Source organism: Canis aureus, chromosome 3 (genome assembly GCF_053574225.1).
Source record: "Canis aureus isolate CA01 chromosome 3, VMU_Caureus_v.1.0, whole genome shotgun sequence".
Lineage (NCBI taxonomy): Eukaryota > Metazoa > Chordata > Mammalia > Carnivora > Canidae > Canis > Canis aureus.
Window position 1 is genome coordinate 16,238,502 of NC_135613.1, and position 21,209 is coordinate 16,259,710.

The 21,209-nt window shown below is 44.3% G+C and overlaps 1 protein-coding gene across 6 annotated transcripts in view; it reads left to right on the forward strand.

The window, feature by feature from the left end:
* Window positions 1–21,209, forward strand: part of WWOX (WW domain containing oxidoreductase) — a 946,892-nt gene that overhangs the window by 491,184 nt on the left and 434,499 nt on the right. The window contains exon 10 of one of the 6 annotated variants that reach the window (XM_077890923.1): window positions 18,534–18,679. The exons of the other annotated variants lie outside the window; for them this stretch is intronic. Within the exon in view, the coding sequence (XP_077747049.1) occupies window positions 18,534–18,656 (123 nt within the window). The 3' untranslated portion in view covers window positions 18,657–18,679. Of the gene's footprint in view, window positions 1–18,533; window positions 18,680–21,209 lie in introns of those variants that run through there. 6 annotated transcript variants of the gene reach the window in all.

Below are 21,209 nucleotides of genomic sequence, written 5' to 3' on the forward strand. Positions count from 1 at the left end.
AAACTTGGAGGGCAGAGACATTTTTGGTGAATAAGATTGAATCTGAAATAGGCTTAAGAGGATCAGGATTTTGACCGAGGGCTAGAAAGGAGGTAACTCAGGTTTTTCCAGACCAGATTAGGCCTATAGGCCTATAGGCCAGGCACAGGGTCAGGTGCTCAGGGCAGCCCCATGTAAGTCACTGCTTTTCCCATTTTACCCTGAAGATTGCTGAGGCTCAGAGAGGGTGAGCCACCTCCCCAGGGTGACACTACACATATGTTCACAGAGGGCAAGGTCATGTACCACACCACCTCCCGTGGTAGGGAAATGGGAGAGCAGGGGTGGAGGCAAGAGCAGAGCGGGTTCCTAGAACCTCAAGACTGCCATTTGATGAAGTTGCTGGGTGGAGGCACCACATCTCAAATATGGTGATAGATTCGGAGAGGATTGTATGCCCCGCTGGCCCACCTTGTCTGGACAGGGAGAGGTTGCTCAAACATGCCTGAGATCCTAGAACCCATTTCTCATCATGGAAGTGAGGAGGGGGGAGGTAGGATGGTGAGGCGGACCTTTAAAGAATATACATTAAAGAATGAATATAATATTGGCACAAGCTGTCTTCTTCCCTTCCCTTCCCTTCCCTTCCCTTCCCTTCCCTTCCCTTCCCTTCCCTTCCCTTCCCTTCCCTTCCCTTTCCTTTCTTTCTTTTCCTTTCCTTTCTTTTCTTTTCTTTTTTTCTTTTCTTTTCTTTTCTTTTCTTTTCTTTTCTTTTCTTTTCTTTTCTTTTTTTCTTTTCTTTTCTCTTTTCTTTTCTTTTCTTTTCTTTTCTTTTTTTCTTTTCTCTTTTCTTTTCTTTTCTTTTCTTTTCTTTTCTTTTCTTTTCTTTTCTTTTCTTCTTCTCCTCCTCCTCCTTCTTGTTCTTGTTCTTGTTCTTCTTCTTCTTCTTCTTCTTCTTCATCCTCTCCTCCTCCTCCTCTTCCTCCTCCTTCTTCTTCAGTTAATCCTGAAAGAAACAGTAAAAAAGAAAAAAAAAAAAGCCCCCTATTTCTGTTTCTCTGCCAGGAGTAGTATTGTTTTCAAATAAATCATTTGTGTCAGAAGCTCCTTATTTTTAAGTGGAAAATGCATTTTAATAACAGGAACATAATGTCCAAACATTCTGTCATTGATAGCTGCCAAGAGAATGCCAGCACAGGTTGTTGCCTAGAGAGTGAGATGCTCAGACGAAGCCTTCTTTAGGGGCCGTCGGGTCATTGCTGCTGGCTGTGCTGAGACGGAGCTCCAAACACTGGCTCTTCCAGGCCTACCTACCCAACAGCGTCTGAGAGCCTTTGTGCCTTGTAAATCTGGAGCCAGAGTAGACCAGGGTTAAGACTATAGCCCTATCATTAACTGGCTATGTGAGCTGGGGTTCATTATTTTGCCACTATAGATCTCAGTTCTCTCATCTAGAAAATGGGCATAATGTTAGCCCCTGCCCTTATAAGCAAAGGAAAGTTTAAATAAGAGGCATCTAGAGCTGGACTAGCCAATATGGAAGGTAGCCATTGGCCACATGGGGCTATTTAAATTTAAGTTAATTACAATTTAAATAAGATTTAAAAATCCAGTCCCTCCTGTCATACATTTTGAGTGCTTAATAGCCAAATGTGGCTGGTGGCAATTACATTGGGGAGCTCAGATACAGAACTCGTCCATCACTGCCAAAAAGTTCTGTTTGCACTAGTCTAGAGCACTTAGCTTGGTGTTTGGCATACTGGATGCTGTATTGGGTCTTAACCTTACTCTCTTTCATCTATATAGAGGAGGGAAAAAAGATGCATCTTTTATACTTGAATCAGAGTCCTTGAAGTGAGCACTTGAGTAAACTGGGATTGGTACCACCCAGGGCTCCCCACCATACACAAAAAAGGAAGCAGAATTTAATCATGCAGGATTTTGCCCCTTAAGACAGAGAGGCTCTGGGGAAGACTGGGGTTTGAGTCCCAGTCCTGATCTCAGGGAATCCCATATTACAGGTATTCACATGATTAGCCCAAGCCTGGCTCCTCGTTAATTACCTGGCATGGCTGGGACCATTTCCAATACTCAGCACAAACATTTGCTTGTTGACTCTGCCACTTACTAGTTATCTGGCCTTGGAAAGTTACTTTAAAACAGTGCTTCTTTTCTTAAGCTGTGGTTGGCTTGCGAATCCCCTGGAGGGCTTGTTAAAACACAATACCCAGGTCACACCCCTAGAGCCTCTGATTTGTCTAGGCCTGGGCTTGAGGCCCAGGATTCTCCATTTCTAGCAGCTCTTGAACAATGGTGGTCCTCCCACCCCTCGGACCACGCTTGAACCTGACTTTTTTTTTTTTTTTAGCCTCAGTTTCTTCTTTTGTAGAGAGGTACTCTTCAAGTCCTTAAGTATTATATGGATTGAGAAAATGATTGTATGCCAAGTCCGCAGCCAGTGACACTGGAGATTCAGCAAATGGGATCTGCTATCACTATTATTTTGTTTTTATTAATTATTATTTTTAGACCCACAAATCAGGTTCTGTTAGAATAGCTGGATATTTAAAAATTGGACCTAGTGCACTATGCTACTGTTGTATGATGAACTATCTTGGATTTAAAGTATTAAGGAACTTTTCTACTTGAAGTTGTTCTGGATGTTGAAGTTGTTCTGGATGGATGTGTCTCCGTGCGAGCAGTGTCACTCCTAACCAGAACATCTCCCTTCCAGGGTCCTTAGGAACTAATGTCCTTGTGCCATTCCTTCTTATACAGCTTGGGAGGAAGGACAACATCTCGATGCACTTGCCCACCGCTGACAGTGTGCTTGATGCAAAGTGACTCAGAAACACTTGCCTTTGTGATAGAACATCAGCTCTGATGGGGAGACACATTATCCACAGGTGGAGGATGCTATGACAATAACATTTCTGTTTGGGGACTGGACATTTTAATAAATGTACCTCTAGTTCTAATAGATCATCTTTGGTAGGAAAAGAAGGCTAGGCTATGCCAGTCAGCACCCAGGATTCCAGTCTAGATGCCATATTCCCCTGTTCCATCCTTGAAATGTTTCCAAATTCTCTTTCCACTTTCCAAAATGACAGCTAAGATGAGACACCGAGTGTAACTTGTTCTTGTTTTCAATGCTTTGGTAAGCTACAGTCTTCAAGTACTTGCATGAGTTTTGTTATTAAATATCCTAGTAGTAGTGGTTTGAGTCTCAAGAGCTCTTCATGACATACAACTCTACCTCGTGGCATCTCTTCATGAGCTACCCGCTGCTGCAGGAGGCTTAGGGTACATCTCCCAGTTCCCTAGTGCAAGACTCCAAAGCTAGGAGTCTTCCTTAGTGTTGGTAAATCACAGTCTAGACTTTGGGGTTGACTGCTCCTGGCTCAGGTATAAGCGGACCTGGTCAATTCATCTGTACTCAGAGTGGGGAAAGGATCATGTCAGGTGATACAGGATGTGCCCACCTGGGTTGGAAGTCCGTGGACTTGGGTATTTCCCTTAGAAGAGCAGGTAAATGGGCAGGCATGACCGGCCTATCCAGAGTCTCCAGGTTTTGCAATTTGGAGCCAACTGAATGGGAATAGCAGCTGTGGCATATTGAGTCAGACCAGGTCCACATCCCACCCACTTGCAGTCATCTCAGATTTATTATGGGATCTTCATGCGGTGTAAACATGCCTGCTGGCTCAGGCTGCTGCGCACAGCTGTGATGTCCCTCGGGGTGGGGACACCACGTGGAGCCTCACAGAGCCCTCTTCCCTCCCTGATAAAGACTGAGAAGGGCCCTGTCCAAGCAGCTGACGTTTGGGGTGGGGGTCATCAGTCATCTTTCTCCAGGTCAGTTTCTATTTCAACTGCTTTGAGCCGTAATTAGAATGGGCCACATTGTGTTGGATTCGAGAGATGCCATACTCATCAACTAACGGAGTTTCTCTTCATTCCCATCTGTGCTTTAACCAGGCAGTCACATCTTAAAAAAGGGGGGGGGCAGGGAGTAAATCTGGACATATACTCCTCTTACAGTTGGAGCATGGAAAAGCTCACTAGTGTGTACTAGGCACCTGGGACAACATACAAGTGTTAGCATCTTACTCCGGTGTCTGTGAAAAGTGCTTCACAGGCTTCACCTGGGAATGTCCCCACTTTGACTTGTATTCTGGGCTGTCCTTTGCCCCCAGCCTTACAGAGGACTTTTTTCTCGTTGACCTCCACTGTAACCTGGCCCACCCCCTGAGATATTGCCATTCTGCCTGCTAGAGACCTCACTTCTCGCTACAGCAAGATGACTAGTCAGAGTTTCCATTCAGATTTTACGACCCTGGGAGGGACGGGAGAGATCTATGAGGTCATCTTGTCTGTCCTCTGCCAGGGTAGGATTGTTCCCTAATGGTGCAGTCAGGTGTTTGGTCCAGTCTCGTTTCAAATGACTCAAGCGGTGAGGCCCCAGGACCTCCCCTGGGAAGCTACTCTGCAGCCTAATAACTCTCACTATGAGAATCTTTTTGTGTGTATGTGGCTAATATTCAGAGTCTGACACAATAAGGCTATAAAAAGCTAAGTCCGTTTAGGGTAGCTCTTCACCGAGGAATGATCTCATAATAGTCACTTTTGTTATAAATCTCCATCCAGCAGGGGGGTTAAGTGCAAGTTACAACGAGACTTGGGGACTATTTATTCCAAAATGCAAGAATAGTCCCCAAAATGAGAATTAATGCAGAAGAGCTACCCCATCCACCAACTGTAACCATTGTATAATATTTCACACAGTGTTATGCTTTTTTGCTTATGTGATGCTAAATGCAAAAGCAGAGGAGCTTCTGCTATTAACGGCTTAGGCCTGAGTTCATAGCTTCCCCCTTTGAAACTGTTCTGACAGCTGCCCCTCATTCTGTTTGCCAAGGAATAGGATCTTAGCCCCATGGCCGGTGGGTAGGGGGCGGGGATGTTCATCTGTAGTCTTGGTCACTGTTGAGAGCCTGGTGGGAGGTTAATTATTGCTGGGGAAGAGATCTCAAGATGGCATTGAGAAGGGAGGAAAGAACAAAAGAAAGAGGACACAGAGGAGGAAGAGGAAGAAGAGGAGGAGAAAGAGAAATTGGGAATTAGAAATAGAGATGTAGGGCGCACCTGGGTGGCTCAGTCAGTTGACCATCTGTCTTGGGCTCAGGTCATGATCCCAGGGTCCTGGGTTGAGTCCCACATCAGGCTCCCTGTTCAGCCGGGAGTCTGCTTCCCTTTCTCCCTCTCCCTCTGCCCGTCCCTGCTGCTTGTGCTCTCTCATGTACTCTCTGAAATAAATAAAAACTTAAAAAAAAAAAAGAAATAGAGATCTAAATAAAGCAAAAGAAGGGAAGGAAAGATGGGGGAAATGGATAAAGGGAACGAGACTAAGGAAAGGAAAAGAAAGTGAACATCGATTTGCGATCTACAGACTGGGAGAAGACATCCGCGCTCTGAGCGTCAGGTGTTCCCTTGCCAGTTCACCTTCTGGGCCCTTCCTTTGCTGTAGGAGCCCAGTTCCTGCAAAATGCGGCTTCCAGACTGGCAGCATCAGCACCCTCCTGGGAATTTGTTAGCAATGCAGATTTTCTGGCCCCACCCCAGACACCCTGAATCAGAAAAACTGGAGATGGGACCCAGCTATCTAGATCTAGATTTTCACATGCCTCCCAGTGGATCCTGACACATTTGCCCAAGTTTGAGCCCCACTGCTATAGGACATCCTTCCAGGAGTCAGGCTGTTTTTTAAAACTGTCCTGACAGTTGGAAGGCATTTCTATTTCTTGAGGACTCCTCCACTCCCCTCTTTCATGCCTTCTCCAGCTCTCCAACAGCCAGTAGTTAACCCATCTGAAGCTGTTATCTCTGACCAAGAGACAGACTCCTGTGTTTTGAAATTCACCCAGGAGGGCAAAGCCCTTCTTGCCTGGACCACCCAGTGCCACATGGTAGCATAGAGATCCGGATCCGAGCAGCCCCAGCCTGGGCCTCGCAAGTCCTGTTTCCCCAGGTGGCACATCACGGCCAACAGGAGAGTAAGGACCATTAAAGAGTTTATTTGCATCTTTGTCTTATCACTGAAAACATGTTTTCCCAACGAGAGTGCTGGCGACAAAAAGATGGTGTGGAGTGACCACCCAAATTAGTACTTTCCATCCCAATCCATTCACATGATCCCCTTGCCTTCCCTCACAGTAAAACAGCAAACCCAAGTCGCTTTAGGTAGGTCTTGGAAATATGGACCTAATGTGTCCTTGGCGTTCCTATGACATGATGATAATTAAAAATCAAAGCCCACATACCAAATCATGCTTTTTAAGTTAAACGGTTGTATTTAGCAAAAGAGGAGAATTAAAAAATGTAAAAGTCCTCCTTGGTTTCCAACATGGGCTACAGTTGTTTAAGGATTTGTTCTATTGCATGCTGATAAATATTTATCATGGTTAAGTGAACAATCATTTGGAGACAGATACCGTTTTATGATGCGGCTTCTCAGGGCGTCCTAATTGTGACTCTGCCCTGCCGTTTTATGTTTTATCGGAATATGCAGGCTTATACTTTATGAGGTTGGGTAATGAAGAGAGAGAGACCCCAATAAACATATTTGCTAAGAGTAATGGTTATCTATAGCTCAGCAAGCCTTGGTTAGCATAGCCTCCATTATACAATACAAGGCAAGCAGTTCATAGCTCAATTAGACCTAACTTGCTTCATTTTTAGGCATTACGTTATTCTAAATTAACACTATATTTCATATTCTGCAGGTCTGACTATTAACCGAATTTTGGAACCTTCAGGGTTTATTATTTAGTAATCCCTGAAGCTCTCAAGCAGGCATTTCTAAATTCATATATTAGAACAGATTAAGAATTAGCTGGAAAGGCATGTTAAACAGCCACTCCCTTTCTTTTGCTAATTGTGCTAGCAGGAGTGAAAAAGAAAAATGTGAGTTCAGAGCTGGTATCACACAGGTGAACTTGCTACCTGGCCTGCTGCTGATTGTTGCTGAGGGGTTATTTAAATTAGAAGACAAGTTTTAAAAATCTCAGTAGCATACCACAGAGCCAAAATCCCAGCACACAGACCAGATTTTTTTTTTTTTTTTTTTTTTTTGTTCATGCTTTAAGAATTTCGCAGTAAGAATGCATGTCAAACATAAACTGGGGCGGGGTAGAAGGGAATTTTCAAAACATGCAGATGTTTTGAAGATGGTGATTAGTTTACCCCTGGAAAACATCTCTGTTTCTTCTTGTTGCTTTCATCTCATTCTTGGTTTATTATCAGAAATAGGGAACTTATCTGAAAGCCTCAATTCACAAAGATCATTCATGATGAATCAGTGTATCCCTTGCTATTTTCCTTACTTTTTTTTAAAAGAAAGATTCTGACAACTCTCACTATTCCAAGTCCACATGCACCCATTTCACTTCCTTCTATTTTTCTGTCCTCTGTTCCATGCGGTCATTGTGCTTACAGAGTAAAGGATTCTGCTTCCATTACATAAACTTTCTTTTTTTTGCAGGTCATAATTTTTATTTTATTTTTTAATAATAAATTTATTTTTTATTGGTGTTCAATTTGCCAACATACATAATAACACCCAGTGCTCATCCCGTCAAGTGCCCCCATTACATAAACTTTAAACCCTGGAGCCTACTTCTGTTCTCTGAGAGGAGAGCTGCCTTCCCTACCCCACCCACTCCAAATCCTGTTTCCTTCTGGCCCACTGCCCCTCAACCAAGGACTTGTTACTCCTGGCGACGTTTGGCAACACCTGGAGGCATTTTGGCTGCCAGGACTTGGGGAAGTGCTGGGAGAGGGGGCATGCTACCAGCATTTAGTGGGTCGAGGCCAGGGATGCTGCACAGCACCCATCAATTGGCAAGACAGCACCCCCCATGACAGGTATCCAGCCCTAAAATGTCGATAATGCCCCTCTTGAGAAACCCTCTTCTATCCACGTCTGACCATTGGAAGGTCACCAACCTGTGCTTTGCATTGCTATCATGTTTGCTTGCCTTGAATTTCCCTTTGCTAATTCTTGCTCATGTTGCCAGATATACCCAAGCACTTAAACATGTCTGTTTAAGAAGACTTTGCTGAGTCCCATGCTGTCCTGTCGTGGTTTCTACCCTCCCTTTTCCCCTGGACAAAGACTCTCTTCGATAAAACTATAGTTGGCTCTTCTGGGCATGCTTCTCAACTAGGCCTGCCATCAGTAAGAGTGCAGTATCTCTCCCTTATTGCTATGGTTATGAACCCTATGGAAACGTCCTGAATAAAGTCTTCCTTACCACTGTAACAAATGTCAGAATAATTCTTTTTTTTTAAAAACAACCCACCCACTATACTGCAAACTCTTGGAGGGTTAGGATCATATGTTGTCAAGGGCCAGATACATAGTACACATGGAAGTCACATAAGTGTTTCTTAAATGAGGATTTGAAAGCATCAGGTGGAAATAAGACATGCACATCAATGTGTTCATAGTTCCAAATTCAGAAAGATACCCCTGATCCAGTTCTTTGTCTTCTTCCCTCAGTTCTAGGCAATTTCCAGCCACAGGCTGGATGCACATATGAATAAACTTCTACCATTAAGTCCCTGAATTATTTAAGCACTGCCAGTGCTTCTGTATAAACCGTACAGAACATATTGCATATACGTACACTTCAAGAGCATCCATCAGCCTACCTAGGATGGCTTGATGTCTCTTAACATCACATCAATACTTGGGTATTTTCAAATATCACAGGTGGCCACAGCCTTTGTGTTCAGGCTTCTGCAGGCATCATCTGTTTGTAAAACCAGGCCCCAATCTATATGTCCAACGCCATTCCTAGACCCCCTTTGATAATCCTCACTGAGCAGACACACTCGATACATCTTCACTAATGGGTTTTGACTTCATAAAATGTATTAATGACTTCTTTTTGAAAGTAAGAGTGCTTTGAATACAAGTCTTTATTGCTTTAGAAGTTCATAAAAGCAAAAGCATAGCATTCCCCTTGGTGTTTCTACAATAGGGGAATAGACATGCACTCAGGGACCGCGTTTCTATTGTGTGTGATTCCACATTTCAGACTGACTGATAGAATCAGGCCCTTCTCGATTCTCAGTGCTCTCTGATTCTCAGTGCTCTCTGTCTGATTTCGATGGACACCTTCCTTGCAAAAGGCTTACAGTCATTTCATTTGCAAATAGTTCTATCACGTGACAATGACCAAAGGAAACCCTGGAGTCTATGTACCGGGTGTATGAAAAGTATCATCTTTTTCCTTGCAGCAACCCTTCAGGAGGAGAGAGTTGTCATTGGCTCTCAATTTGTAGATGAGGAAACCTGTGTGCTAAGTAGAGAGTATGGTTGAACTTGAGCCCTGGACCAAAGGCTTTCAATGGTCCACGTCTCCACTCTGCTGTCAATCATAATGGTTGGTGGAAGAGAAGCAACAGCTTTTACCTTCCAAGAATTTTTGAACTTGTAAGATTCTCTTGAAGACATGGAGAAACCATGGCTTCCTTGGCTGTAGTACTCACCAGAAGTACACATTCCCTTTACAGAGGTTTGTTTTCATCAGTTCTCCAAGTTACAAAGGAGCACGATTGAGCAATACCCACTGAGAAGTGACTCCTATCTGGCTGACATCTGGTCATTAAGAACGCCTGCCTTTGGTTTCTAAGACATCTAACAAACTCTTACAGGTAACAGCTTTATGGCTGTTCCTCTCCAACAACAAGGGCCATATTCCTGAATCCCTCACCCCCTTGTTTATTAAACTTTCCGTTGAGAACATAATGGGTCGAGAGACTAAGGTCACTAGTGGAGCCTCATAAATGTGTTATTTATGATCCCTATGACACAAGAAGACCATCTTAATTTCATGCTTCTTAAACTAGGGTATGAGTATCCCCAATTTTCCCTGGTGGAGAACCAATGACAAAGTTTATTGGAAGTCACAGGAAATCAAAGCACATTTTCTTAAAGAGTCAACCTATATGGTTACTGAACCATATTGTCTAGAGCAAAACAGACCTGAATATTACCTTTCTAGAATGCCTCTTTTGCATGATTTTTTAATGATAGAACATGAGTCTTTAAACATACTTCTACCCCTGGGGATCTTTTTTGCTATGAGAGATATGCCCATGGAAGGATTCGAAAGCCCAGCCATATGGACATCATATTATTCCTTTTTATTTGCCATCCAGAGCTCACCAGAAACCTTTTAGATCTCTCTCCTGCAAAGCTCCAGCCAGATGCTTGAAAATGTATGTTGCTTTGCTGCAGATAATGTGCACGTTGAAAAGCAATTATTTGCCCCCCTCTTGGGTCCTCAACTCAGATATTGACTATCTTCCTGGTTTTGTAGCTGGGCTCTGTTGACCCCCACCTCCAGGTCTTTACTGTGGTTCTAGAAACACTGCCCTCCCCTGACACACACACCATACATACATATCCTTCTGTACACCATAGGAGTATATACCTCCATATTCCTGTTGTTTTCTCCTCCGTTTCCATTATCATTTGCAAGTCCAGATGATGTTGCCACCCTGGGGACATCTGGGAGTGTCTAGATATTTTTGGTTGTTACACCAGGGCAGAGGTGGGGGGGGGGCAAGAATGCTGCTGCATGTCCTGAGATGCTCAGCTCGACCCCCACAACAAAGAATTAGCCAGCCCCAAATGCCAACAGTGGGGAGGCTGAGAAGTGCCAATCTGCACAAAGCTAGGATTTCATTCTTCACTGCTGCAAATTATTAGTCAAGCTGTGAACACCCTCTTTCTTTTTAGTCTAAAATTGTGGCTTAAGATACGCAAAGTTAAATCATGTGATATTAGAACCAGTCAGTGGAGCTCATTGATCTGAGAAATTTACTCTTCCCAGCTGGCAGGGAGGCAACCGTACATAAAAACATCAGGATTTAAAGATGATTTCAAAATGGGAAGGTCATGGGTTAGGGTTGGAGTCAAGGGGACCCCCTGGGGGACCCCAGTGAGCGTGATCCTGTGTGTACCCCGCAACCTTCGTCTCCACTGCTTCTGCACACAGGGTCCCACAGGAGCCAGGTTTCTTAGGGGGTCTCCCCTCCCTCTTTTCAAACAATACCCTCACTTTGCCGAGGAAGCAGCAGCCTTCACCGAGACATGTTAGACAACACGCCTGTCTCACTTTCTGTAGCTTTGCTCCCGTATCCATTTGAAATTCAGTGCGAATCCATAAATTCCACTTTGCTCCTGGTAGCAGCCTGCATGGTGTGTATATTGAGCATTAGAAAAACAGTAAATCCAGCCCATTTATTCACATTAGCCAGCAAAGGCATCCTGCATACCCATGTAAGTACTGGAAATTACTGACATGGCCTTCTAGACCATGAAAAGATGGAAGCATATGGCAGGATTCATATGTGAACAGATTGCTTTTTCTCATAAGAACGCTTTATTAGAATATCAACTATTATAGCTTACTGAAGGTACTCTTCTGCTCTTGATTTAAGCCCCGAGTCACTCGGCACACTTTTTTTCACCGCATTCTGCTATGTATCTCACACCTACTCCTTGCTGTTTCTAAATGGCCTACTTAAGCCTTGAGGTGGGTCCTTCAGTTTCCCATAAATTAATAACACATCTATGAATATTTTCCAGCCGATTTTAGAAGCCCCAGTCTGTTCCACTACCGGGGCCGTAAAAACGGGGGATAGATAAAGCAAGCTTCTTTCAAATGCTCTTCCAATATGAGGCGAAATATTATTAATCTAGACTGCCAGCTACTTTCATTTACCATGTTGCTGCTCATGGGATTACAGGCACAAAGGTTTCATAAATTTCAAATGAAATATGAACATTTGTTGTCAAAATACTGTTAAGCCACGAAAGCCCCCCTAGTACTACTTCCTTTTATTATTATTATTTTTATAATGTTTATATCCACAGGCATTCACATGTTCTGAGTTCTGGGGAGCAGAGCTCCCCTTCCCCCATTCCCCCCATTTCCTTATTAATTCGCTTTGGTATCGCTCCCTTGTTTTACAAGCAGGAAAAGGAAATTGGACAAAGAGCGATTTTCTCAATGAGCGAATCCATCTCGCCATATCTGTTGTGTCTCTGCTATGATTAGGGGGCAAGTCGATGCCCTTGTTTGGGAGCAGAGCAGCATGTCATTCCTGACAGAGGTGGGTCAGGAGGGGTTTAGCTGACTTCATCAGATAGTATCATGCAGGTCCCACCGCGAGGCCGTGGCCTGCCAAGGAGGGTTCAGGTGGCTGGATTGGAGACAGCAGAGCCAAGCTGGAGAGGCAGTCTGCATGGAGAGCAGCCGAGGTCACAGCTGGAAAGAAAACTGTGCGTTCCAAGTTGGATGGGCAATTCATGGATGGATCGAAGAATCAGAGTGAAGGTTGTCAGCTAAGAAAATGAAAAGCCAGAGTGAAACCATGGCAAAAATATAAATAAAATAAAATAGTAAAATAAAACAAAGCCATCTATTGAGCATTGACCAAGTGCCAAACATTTTGATGACCCACGAGTATGAACCAGATACACTGTAGAAGGGCAAGTGTGACTCCCTGAAGTTGCTTCACTGAGTTAGGCCAGTGGGGTCCCTGGACCAGCGGCAGTGACATCACTTGTAACTTGTTAAAGATGCAGAATTCTTGAGCCCTACACCGGATCCAGATCTGCTGAATCAGAATCTCTGGGCCTGGGGCCTGCAGTCTGTTTTTAGAAGGCCTCCAGGTGGTTCTGATGGTAGAACATGTGGGGAACACAGTAGAGACTCCCTACACTGGGCATAGGAATCAGAAATACGGTGCCACTGCCTGTGGGTTGCATTGCATCCTTTGGGCAAGTCTTTTAGGCCCCCTATTCCTGGCACCTCCCTCCACAAAGGGAGACAGTGATGCCCGCTTTTCTGACCTTACAGGACTTTTCTAGAATGATAGTGGTTACAGGTGACAGCAGCTAAGATCCATGTGACCATTACTGTGTACGAGGCAGTGTGTGAAGCACTCATTTTAGACACTCCGTGTTTTGATCCCGACAATAACCCATGAAACAGGTATGATTATCACCCCTGCTCAGTGCTGAGAAAACTGAGAGGTTTAGTAATTTGCCTAAGGCCATGCTACTAGCAGGCTGGAATCACTCCATTCAAAGCTCACGTTAGCCACTGAGTTGCTGTTATTTTACAGCATCAAAAGACATAATGTATTTGAAAGGACTTTATGGACTATGAATGCTACATGAAATAACAAAGTGGTTTGGTAAAACATTTATATATTCACATGTAGCACGTATTATATATTCATACATTTATTTTATATTAAATACTGATTTGATATAAATATGTAAAATAATTATTTTATATAAAAATATATTTTTAATTACATCTCACAAGAGCATTTGTCCTTGATGTTTGTCTTATGTGGGATTCCTTGGCCGAGGCCAGTCCCGTTTATCAAACAGATTCACAATCCAAATTGGGTCAAAAAAGACAGATTGGGTCTGTATTTAGGCACTGGTGGCAGTGAAAACCCAGGTTTGATTCTTGCGTGCTTTCACTTAGGTGTACTCCTGAGAAGCAGAGGGGAGGGGATACAAGATCCAGATTATTAGTAGGGTTTTTTTGGTGGCTTCTAGGGTGGCCTTTGTGAGCAGAAGCGTGTGTTCACCGAGGCTTTCAAAATTAAAATTCATTTCATTCACGTTACAAATTTAAAATCCTAGCTCTTCTTTAGGATCTTCCGTTCATCTTCCCAGTTCCTATTATTCTGCTTGTAAGCCTGAGAAATTTTAGCAGCCATGTCTGAAGAGCTCTAGAATAATGTTTCAGCTCATTTATGAATTTAGGTAAAGATCTTAAAAATCTTAAGCTGTATTCATGAATTTACTATTTTGATTTCCTTCTCAAGTGCTATTACTCTTCCCGAGAATATAAGTGATTTGTATATATCTAATCAATTTAATTGCAAACATGATAAATCTGAAGTTTTCCTAATATTCTGATGGCTTGTATAAATGTAGTAATATTTCACCTTACCATCATAATTCTGTAGCAATTGCCATTTGCATATTTAAAATAGAAACTTACAAGGCTAATGTCTACCCCTAGAACAAGTGTTGGCAGACTTTTTTTGTAAAGGACCAGATAGTAAGTATTTCCATCTTTGCAGTTCAGATGGTCTCTGTCACAATTCTTCAAGTCTGCCTTTGTCTGAAAGCAGCCACAGATAATACTTAAATGAATGGATCTGGCTGTGTTCCAATAAAACTTTATTCATAAAAACAGTGGTGGGCCAGATTTGGCCCAAAGGCCTCAGTTTGCCAACCTCTGCTTCTGAAGGCCAAATTAAAACATTACAGGTTCATAATATACCGTGTATTTGAGGATATGCCAATAGGATAGCGTGTTTCTCTTGTTTTCATTATGTCAATATTTTTATGTTTAACTCTAAAATAGGAAAATTACTTTTTATGTTTGGTTCAAATGCTGCCTGAGTTTGGAGTTACTCTCTACCATATCTAGCTGAGTGGCCTCGGACAAGTAACTTAGCTTCTCTGTGCTTATTCTGCTTGTCTTTAAGAAGGGATTATGATGGGCAGCCTGGGTGGCTTAGCGGTTTAGCACCAACTTTGGCCCAGGGCCTGATCCTGGAGTCCCAGGATCGAGTCCCATGTCGGGCTCCCTACATGGAGCCTGCTTCTCCCTCTGCCTGTGTCTCTGCCTCTCTCTCTCTCTCTCTCTCTCTCTCTGTGTGTGTCTCATGAATAAATAAATGAAATCTTAAAAAAAAAAAGAGAAGGGATCATGATGGTACGTATCTCACAGGGTGGTTGTGAGGACAGCATGCGCGATTATATGTTAGTTTTCCTGTGGTTAAATAATGCCTGTGTGTTAAGGAAACGTGATGTCAGACCACGCAGTACTGGGGTTCCCCTGCCATGTAACTTACAGGACAGCTTTCTCAACATACTGAGATCTCTTCACAACCAGGGAGATGTCACCTGGTTTCCCATGGACACCTGGGCTTCTAGGACAACCGCTTCTCTATAGACACAATGATTATCAATGATCAGCTTCTGAAAGAGGACAGATCACCTGTTTTCTCTGCTCACTGACATCCACACCCTCCTTACTTAATTGAGGTTTGCATTTCTTCAGGCTTTTCCATGTAATTACCTTCTAGCCAACTTTAAGTCACCTCTGAACTTGATGGAATTCTGCACTCAGTTCATATATGTTCTGTCTCTCCAGACCACAGAATGATGTGAGTTATCTCCCCTGGGCCCATCTGACTTGCAGTCACATCTTCTAAGACAGTGGTTCTTCGCTGAGGGTGGCACTTCGCCCCTGCCTTCACCCCTGGCATTTTTAATGCCCAAGATGACCAAGCTCCTGCTCTGTGGAGGAGTGAAGGTGGCTAGCAGACAGGAAGCCAAGCATCCTGTGATGTGCGGGTCATGCTTCACGACAGAGAAATGTCCTTCCTCAGGATGGCAGCAACACCCCCATTGGGAAACACCGTCCAAGGGTCACCTGTCTGGCACACACTAGTCGGTGGATCAGTGACTCTCACAGAACTGTGGCCAAATTCTGGTCGGTGCAGCCAGCATAGGTAAGAAACCCACCAGGCCCCAGGGACCAGGAAACCACGAGCCTAGGGAAGGCCACGCCAGCACTCTTGTCTCCCTCTGACAGGCAGGACGACCATCCCTAAGTGCACCACCGAGTTATGCCTCCTGCCTGTATTTTCTGTGGCATTTCCGGTCGTGCAGTGGACCTGACCACAGACACCTCATAGTCACACTGGCCCCAGCCCCTGGCTCTAAGGACTTGGAGAAGGGACCTTTGCTAGCCTGGTATTTGGCACAGAGCGGGTGCTTAATGAATATTTATTGAATGATTTCCAGCTAATGGAAGAAAGCTAAGCAGCACAACACCCAGAGGATTGAAGTTTATTGAAAATCGACCCAAAGGACTATGGTGAAAAAAAATCTCAAAAGGCAGGAGCAAGGGATTGGTATTTGTTAAGGGTCCTAAATGGATGCCACTGTAGATGGTAAGGGACTTGGGAAGAACATGGCCTGAAGTCAGGTTGTCGGGTTTGAATCCAGACTCTGTCATGTGCAGCTGTGTGGCTTTGGGCAAGTGACCCAGCCTCTCTGTGCCTAATCTCTTCATCTTTAATGCCAGTACTGATCTCTCAGGTGATGGAGAGAATAAAACTTGCAGCGCTGTATAAGGCACTTCTCACAGGGTCTGGCGTGCGCTGAGCCCCACACGGCAGTTTGCCATGATTATTTGGTTACCTTACCTTGTAGTCTCCCCAGGGAGCAACCGCCTCCCCTCCCCCGTCCCCTTTGACATATGAGGAAGCTGAAGATCTGATGGTGTATGGCAGGTGGCAGCTCCACAATTTGAGCCTGGATCTACTTCTCATTCCTTCTCCACCCCCAAATCTCCCTGCACCTGCCTCATTCTTTCCTCCCTTCTCCACGGGAGACTTGGGAAACCCAGAGGACGAGCTCGTGTGTCTGAACCACATCATAAACCAAGAATTAGGTTAAGGCCGTCCAGGACCTAGTCAAGCAACATGAGCTGTGTGGCATGGAATGGGATGTGAGCTACCATTTGGGGCTACAGCTTGCGCCCTGTTCTGTGGTGGCTCCACCCCAGTGTAGGGAATGGGAGAGGAAGGCCTGGGAACAGGGCAAAGGGAGAGCTGGTAGGCGAGCAGGTGACACGATTTCATCTCTGGGTAGAAAGCCAAAGGCAAGAAAGAAAAGGAATTGAGAACGTCAAGAAGACATCAAAGAGGAATCAGATGTGCTGTGGGCACATTTTCAGAGCGAGTTTAGAGGATGCCGTGTGCTCTGGGGTCAGGGGAGGCTCTTACTCCAGAGCTCCTGCCCTCTCGGGTCCCATTTTCACCCCACCACTCACTGTGGAGAAAGGGACCAGTGTGGGGTTCCTTGAGACCAGATGCCTTGACAGTGCTCCCCCTTTCCCCCCACCCCCACCCGCTGGAGTCCTGGGCTTCTGGAGCAAACACCTGCCCCAAAGCTTCTTTTCCAAGTCAGCCTAGAACTTTCTGCTTCCTTCCCGAAGGCGATCCGTCTGAAAGGCAAGCCTCTGGAACTGTCAGATCCTGCAGGGATTAGTGGGATCCCAGAAGGCTCCCCCGAGGATGGAGTATGAGGCTGAGGGCTGAGGAACCTTGACTTTAGCCATGAGGGAAGTCAAGAACCCAGAGGGCAGAGGGCAGAGGAGGCAAGAGGGGGGACATCTCTTCGCTCCTCCCTCCGGACAAGAGCCTGTTCCTTCTCTGTGCTTCATAAAGACCCTCGGTCACCCGGGCAGCCGATTCCCTTGTTGGCCTCCTGTCTTGACTTCTGCTTCTCCCCCAACTCTCCTGTGAAAATTGCTGACAAGGTAAAAGTGAGAATCTCCATGAATGAGGTTAAAAGCCCCAGAAACTCCAACTGCTTGAATTTGGGCATTGGGGGAAACAAAACAAAAATATGTTTCCAACTATCCCACTGACTTTGACCGCCTAAAGGGGAAGAATTTGCCTCAATTTTTTTTTTCTTTAAAGCTCTGAGTTTCTGGCACAGTTATGGGCAAAGAGGCGGTTATAACAATATTCTTTACACGTGTGACCATGACTATAGTCCATCTCAGTGGAAAGGGACTTGGACTTGCGGACTTGATTCACTTTTTAAAAATTGTGTTAAAATATAGGCACCATAAAATTGATGATTTTTATGCACTGATGCAATTCAGTGGCATTGAGTGGATTCTCGTTTTTGTGCAGCTATCGAAATTATCCATCTGCAGGAGGACACGATTCTTCAGTCTCCCATCCCAGTTCTTCTAGAAATGTTAAATGGGTGGGGGGGGGTAGGTCAAGTGAACCAGGGGTCACAGTAGGGGTCAGTCCTCCAGATGCCCTTCAGGTCATGGTCATGGAGAGGGGCAGTTCGAGATTTTCTTTTTAACCACCATGAGGTTGTATGGCTTGAACTCGGGGAGATCATATGGGGAGGGGGGCTCCTCTCGACTTTGCTCGCCTCCAGAACTTACTGGCGCATCTTGAAATGGTAGCACACGACCATTTGTCTGCACGTCCATGACCCTCAGCTGTAGCAACTGTACACGCATGACGTGCACTGCACGTGGTGCCCAGGAGACCTCTAGCTTGTGGGGTACTGTGATCGCCCGCTGTTGTTCGGGAACTCCTTAGGCATCCACAGCTTGGTGTGAGGAGCACCGCCCTGTGGTATCTGTGGCCGCTCTGTCCCTACAGTTTACAAAACCCTAATCCATAAAAGCTGTTTGAAATTTCCATTAGGAGATTTGCACAAGTGGTTAAAATTAGTCATGCATTCTTGGTCTAAACTGCAGGAAGGGTATCTTTACTGTGAAAATGATTATGACAATGTTAAAACTGTGTAATAGTAAGCAGACAGTTTTCCGAGCTGCTGGGTGAGTTCTGGAAATGCTCTATTTATTTTCTCCCTATTGACTCCTTTCTTTCAGGCAAGACTGCCCGCGCGTTGCCTTGGAAAGCCACCGAAGCCGAGCATTTCCAAAGCACTGACATCGCAGGGCTTCATCTGTGAGCTGGGCGAAGTCTTTCATTTGATTTTTTTTTTTTCTTAATTGCTTCTTCTTCCTCTAAAACAGGAAGTGCATTTGGTTTTGAGGGGGAGCCTTAAAAATACAGCATTCCTGATTCACTTCACCTACCCCACCACCACCCATTTAACATTTCTAGAAGTATAAGAACTCCTAAGGTGAGGGCAGAGGCAGTGACAGTGACTTTTTGCGTGCTGAAAATCAGCCGCCCAGTTTATTTAGTTACTTCTTTCTTTTTAGTGCAGCGGTGTTTTTAGTGTTAGAGAAAAGCCTGTGATTTCTTTGATATTAAAAAGCCAGCCACTTATATTTTCGAAAGCCATTTGCATTCAGTCTGCCGGCCGCTAAAAATGTATGTGGATTTTTCATCTGAGAGGTTTTCTCTATGCATATTGTTTACATTTATCAAATGTTGTTTTGCCCAGTACTTTATATTCATTGTAGCTTCCGGACCTAGCTGACTACATGGTCTATATGAAAAACAAAACAAAACAAAGCAAAAAAGAGTCAAAGGGTCTTCTTTTGAGAGGATATGAAAACAAGGAAAAGCAAATGTGGCCATAGAAAAGCAGCAGTGTCCCGGATGAAGCCGCTGTCTTTGTTCTATCCGCAGTTTGTCAGCTGTCAATCAAGCTCTGCTCCCCCTTCCAGGCTGCCTGAGCTAACGTGAGAACCTGGCTCTGGCTCTGTTGTTAGCCTATAGTTGTGCAGCCTAGAAAATATGGGAAGATTCTGTGAAGTGAATACTTAAAATGACAGGAAAGGACTGGAAAAAGCTGATACTGCTTGAGATCACCTGAACAAAGCAGTTTAATATTTATTTGCTTTCTTGCTCCTAGTTCTTTGCATTTGGTGACTTTGTGTAATGCCATATGTACCACGAGATTATACTGCTTCTGTGTGCACTAGCATTAAAAAACAAGAACAAAGAATAAAACAAAAAACCCTATTCCTGCAATTCTGGTATGTTGTCACCAGGTGGTGGTAGTGTATCTTTATTAAAGAACCTGAACTGCTAGGAGTAGGTATCCATTTATCTATTCTCTAAATCACACTTCCTGAGTATGGAGGATGGTGTACATGCCGTGCATATAGCAATGGGTAACATAGGTTTGCATCTCCAAGAAGTTCCATGCAGTGGAATATACTTAGCAGCCAGAGATGGTAGTTTTTTTAAAAATTTGAATATGAATTTTCCCTTATTTGACCATAAACACAATCACACCTCTTTTATCAAAGTATATTTTTATTTAAAACATTTCCACGGAAGTCCCATATTTAATAAAGTTCAATAGCATGTAATAAGGTTAGCAGAAGAGGAAATATTTTCAATACATATGGTACCGTTTTTGATGAACTTTTGCTTCCTTTGACCCTGTATTCTTTTTCAGACCATCAGGGAAGCTTTTTGAATACAGTTGCCTTTAACTTCCATACACAGGCATCCTCAGACACATTTATTATTTCTTCCCAGAGCCAGGCAGAAGCACCTATACCACTGTCTTCCTCTGCCCTTGGATTAAGTGTTTTCTTCCAGAATCTTCTCTCTGGGGACATCCTGGGTGTCACAATTCCATCTCAGTTTTTCCTCTAGAGTCAAGGCCTGCATCTCTCTGGCTGTCTCTGGGCCCCAACCTTTTTCTCTTTCATTCTTTTCGTTTCTCTTTCCCAACTTCCTCCTTTGTCAGCCAGGAAGAAGGTAAGGGAAGGAGTTGGAGAAATGAGTGTCTCTGAAGCGTTTCTCTGGCACAGTGCTTGGTCCCATCTCCCCTCATAGTAGACGTTTTTCCAGATATGGAAGCATTGACATTCTGTGTACCAGAAAGAGCATCCTCTCTTGAGCCTTGGTCCCCCTTGTGACTTGTGTTCACACAGAGTACCAATGGGATCATCTAACTTCTCAGAAGGTTTTTTTTTTTTTTTTTTAAGATTTTATTTATTCATGAGAGAGAGAGAGAAAGAGGGGCAGAGAGGCAGAGACACAGGCAGAGGGAGAAACAGGCTCCATGCAGGGAGCCTGACACAGGACTTGATCCCAGGTCTCCAGGATCTCACCTTTAGTGCTGACTGAGATACAGACTGCCTTTATTTTTTTTTTTTAAGATTTTATTTATTCATGAGACACAGAGAGAGAGAGAGAGAGAGAGACAGAGAGAGGCAGAGACACCAGAGACACAGGCAGAGGGAGAAGCAGGCTCCATGCAGGGAGCCTGACGTGGGACTCGATCCCGGGTCTCCAGGATCACGCCCTGGGCCGAAGGCAGGTGCCAAACCGCTGAGCCATCCAGGCATCCCCACAGACTGCCTTTAGAAGTGAATCTATCAGCTCCCCAGTAGCCTAAAAGACACCACATCCCATGCAAACCATCGAATATTTCAAACAGAAGATAAACTTATGTCCTTTCGTGAACAAATTGTTTGCGTAATTGACATCCTGGGTTGTCAGGAAAGCCTTGCTGCCGTGTTGATTCTGATCATTCAGATGTGAAGGGGTTTATTTTACTCTCCTCACCCTCCTTCCACCCTTCACTCCATTCAGAATATTACTCACCTGAAACCAAAAGCATTCCTCAAATA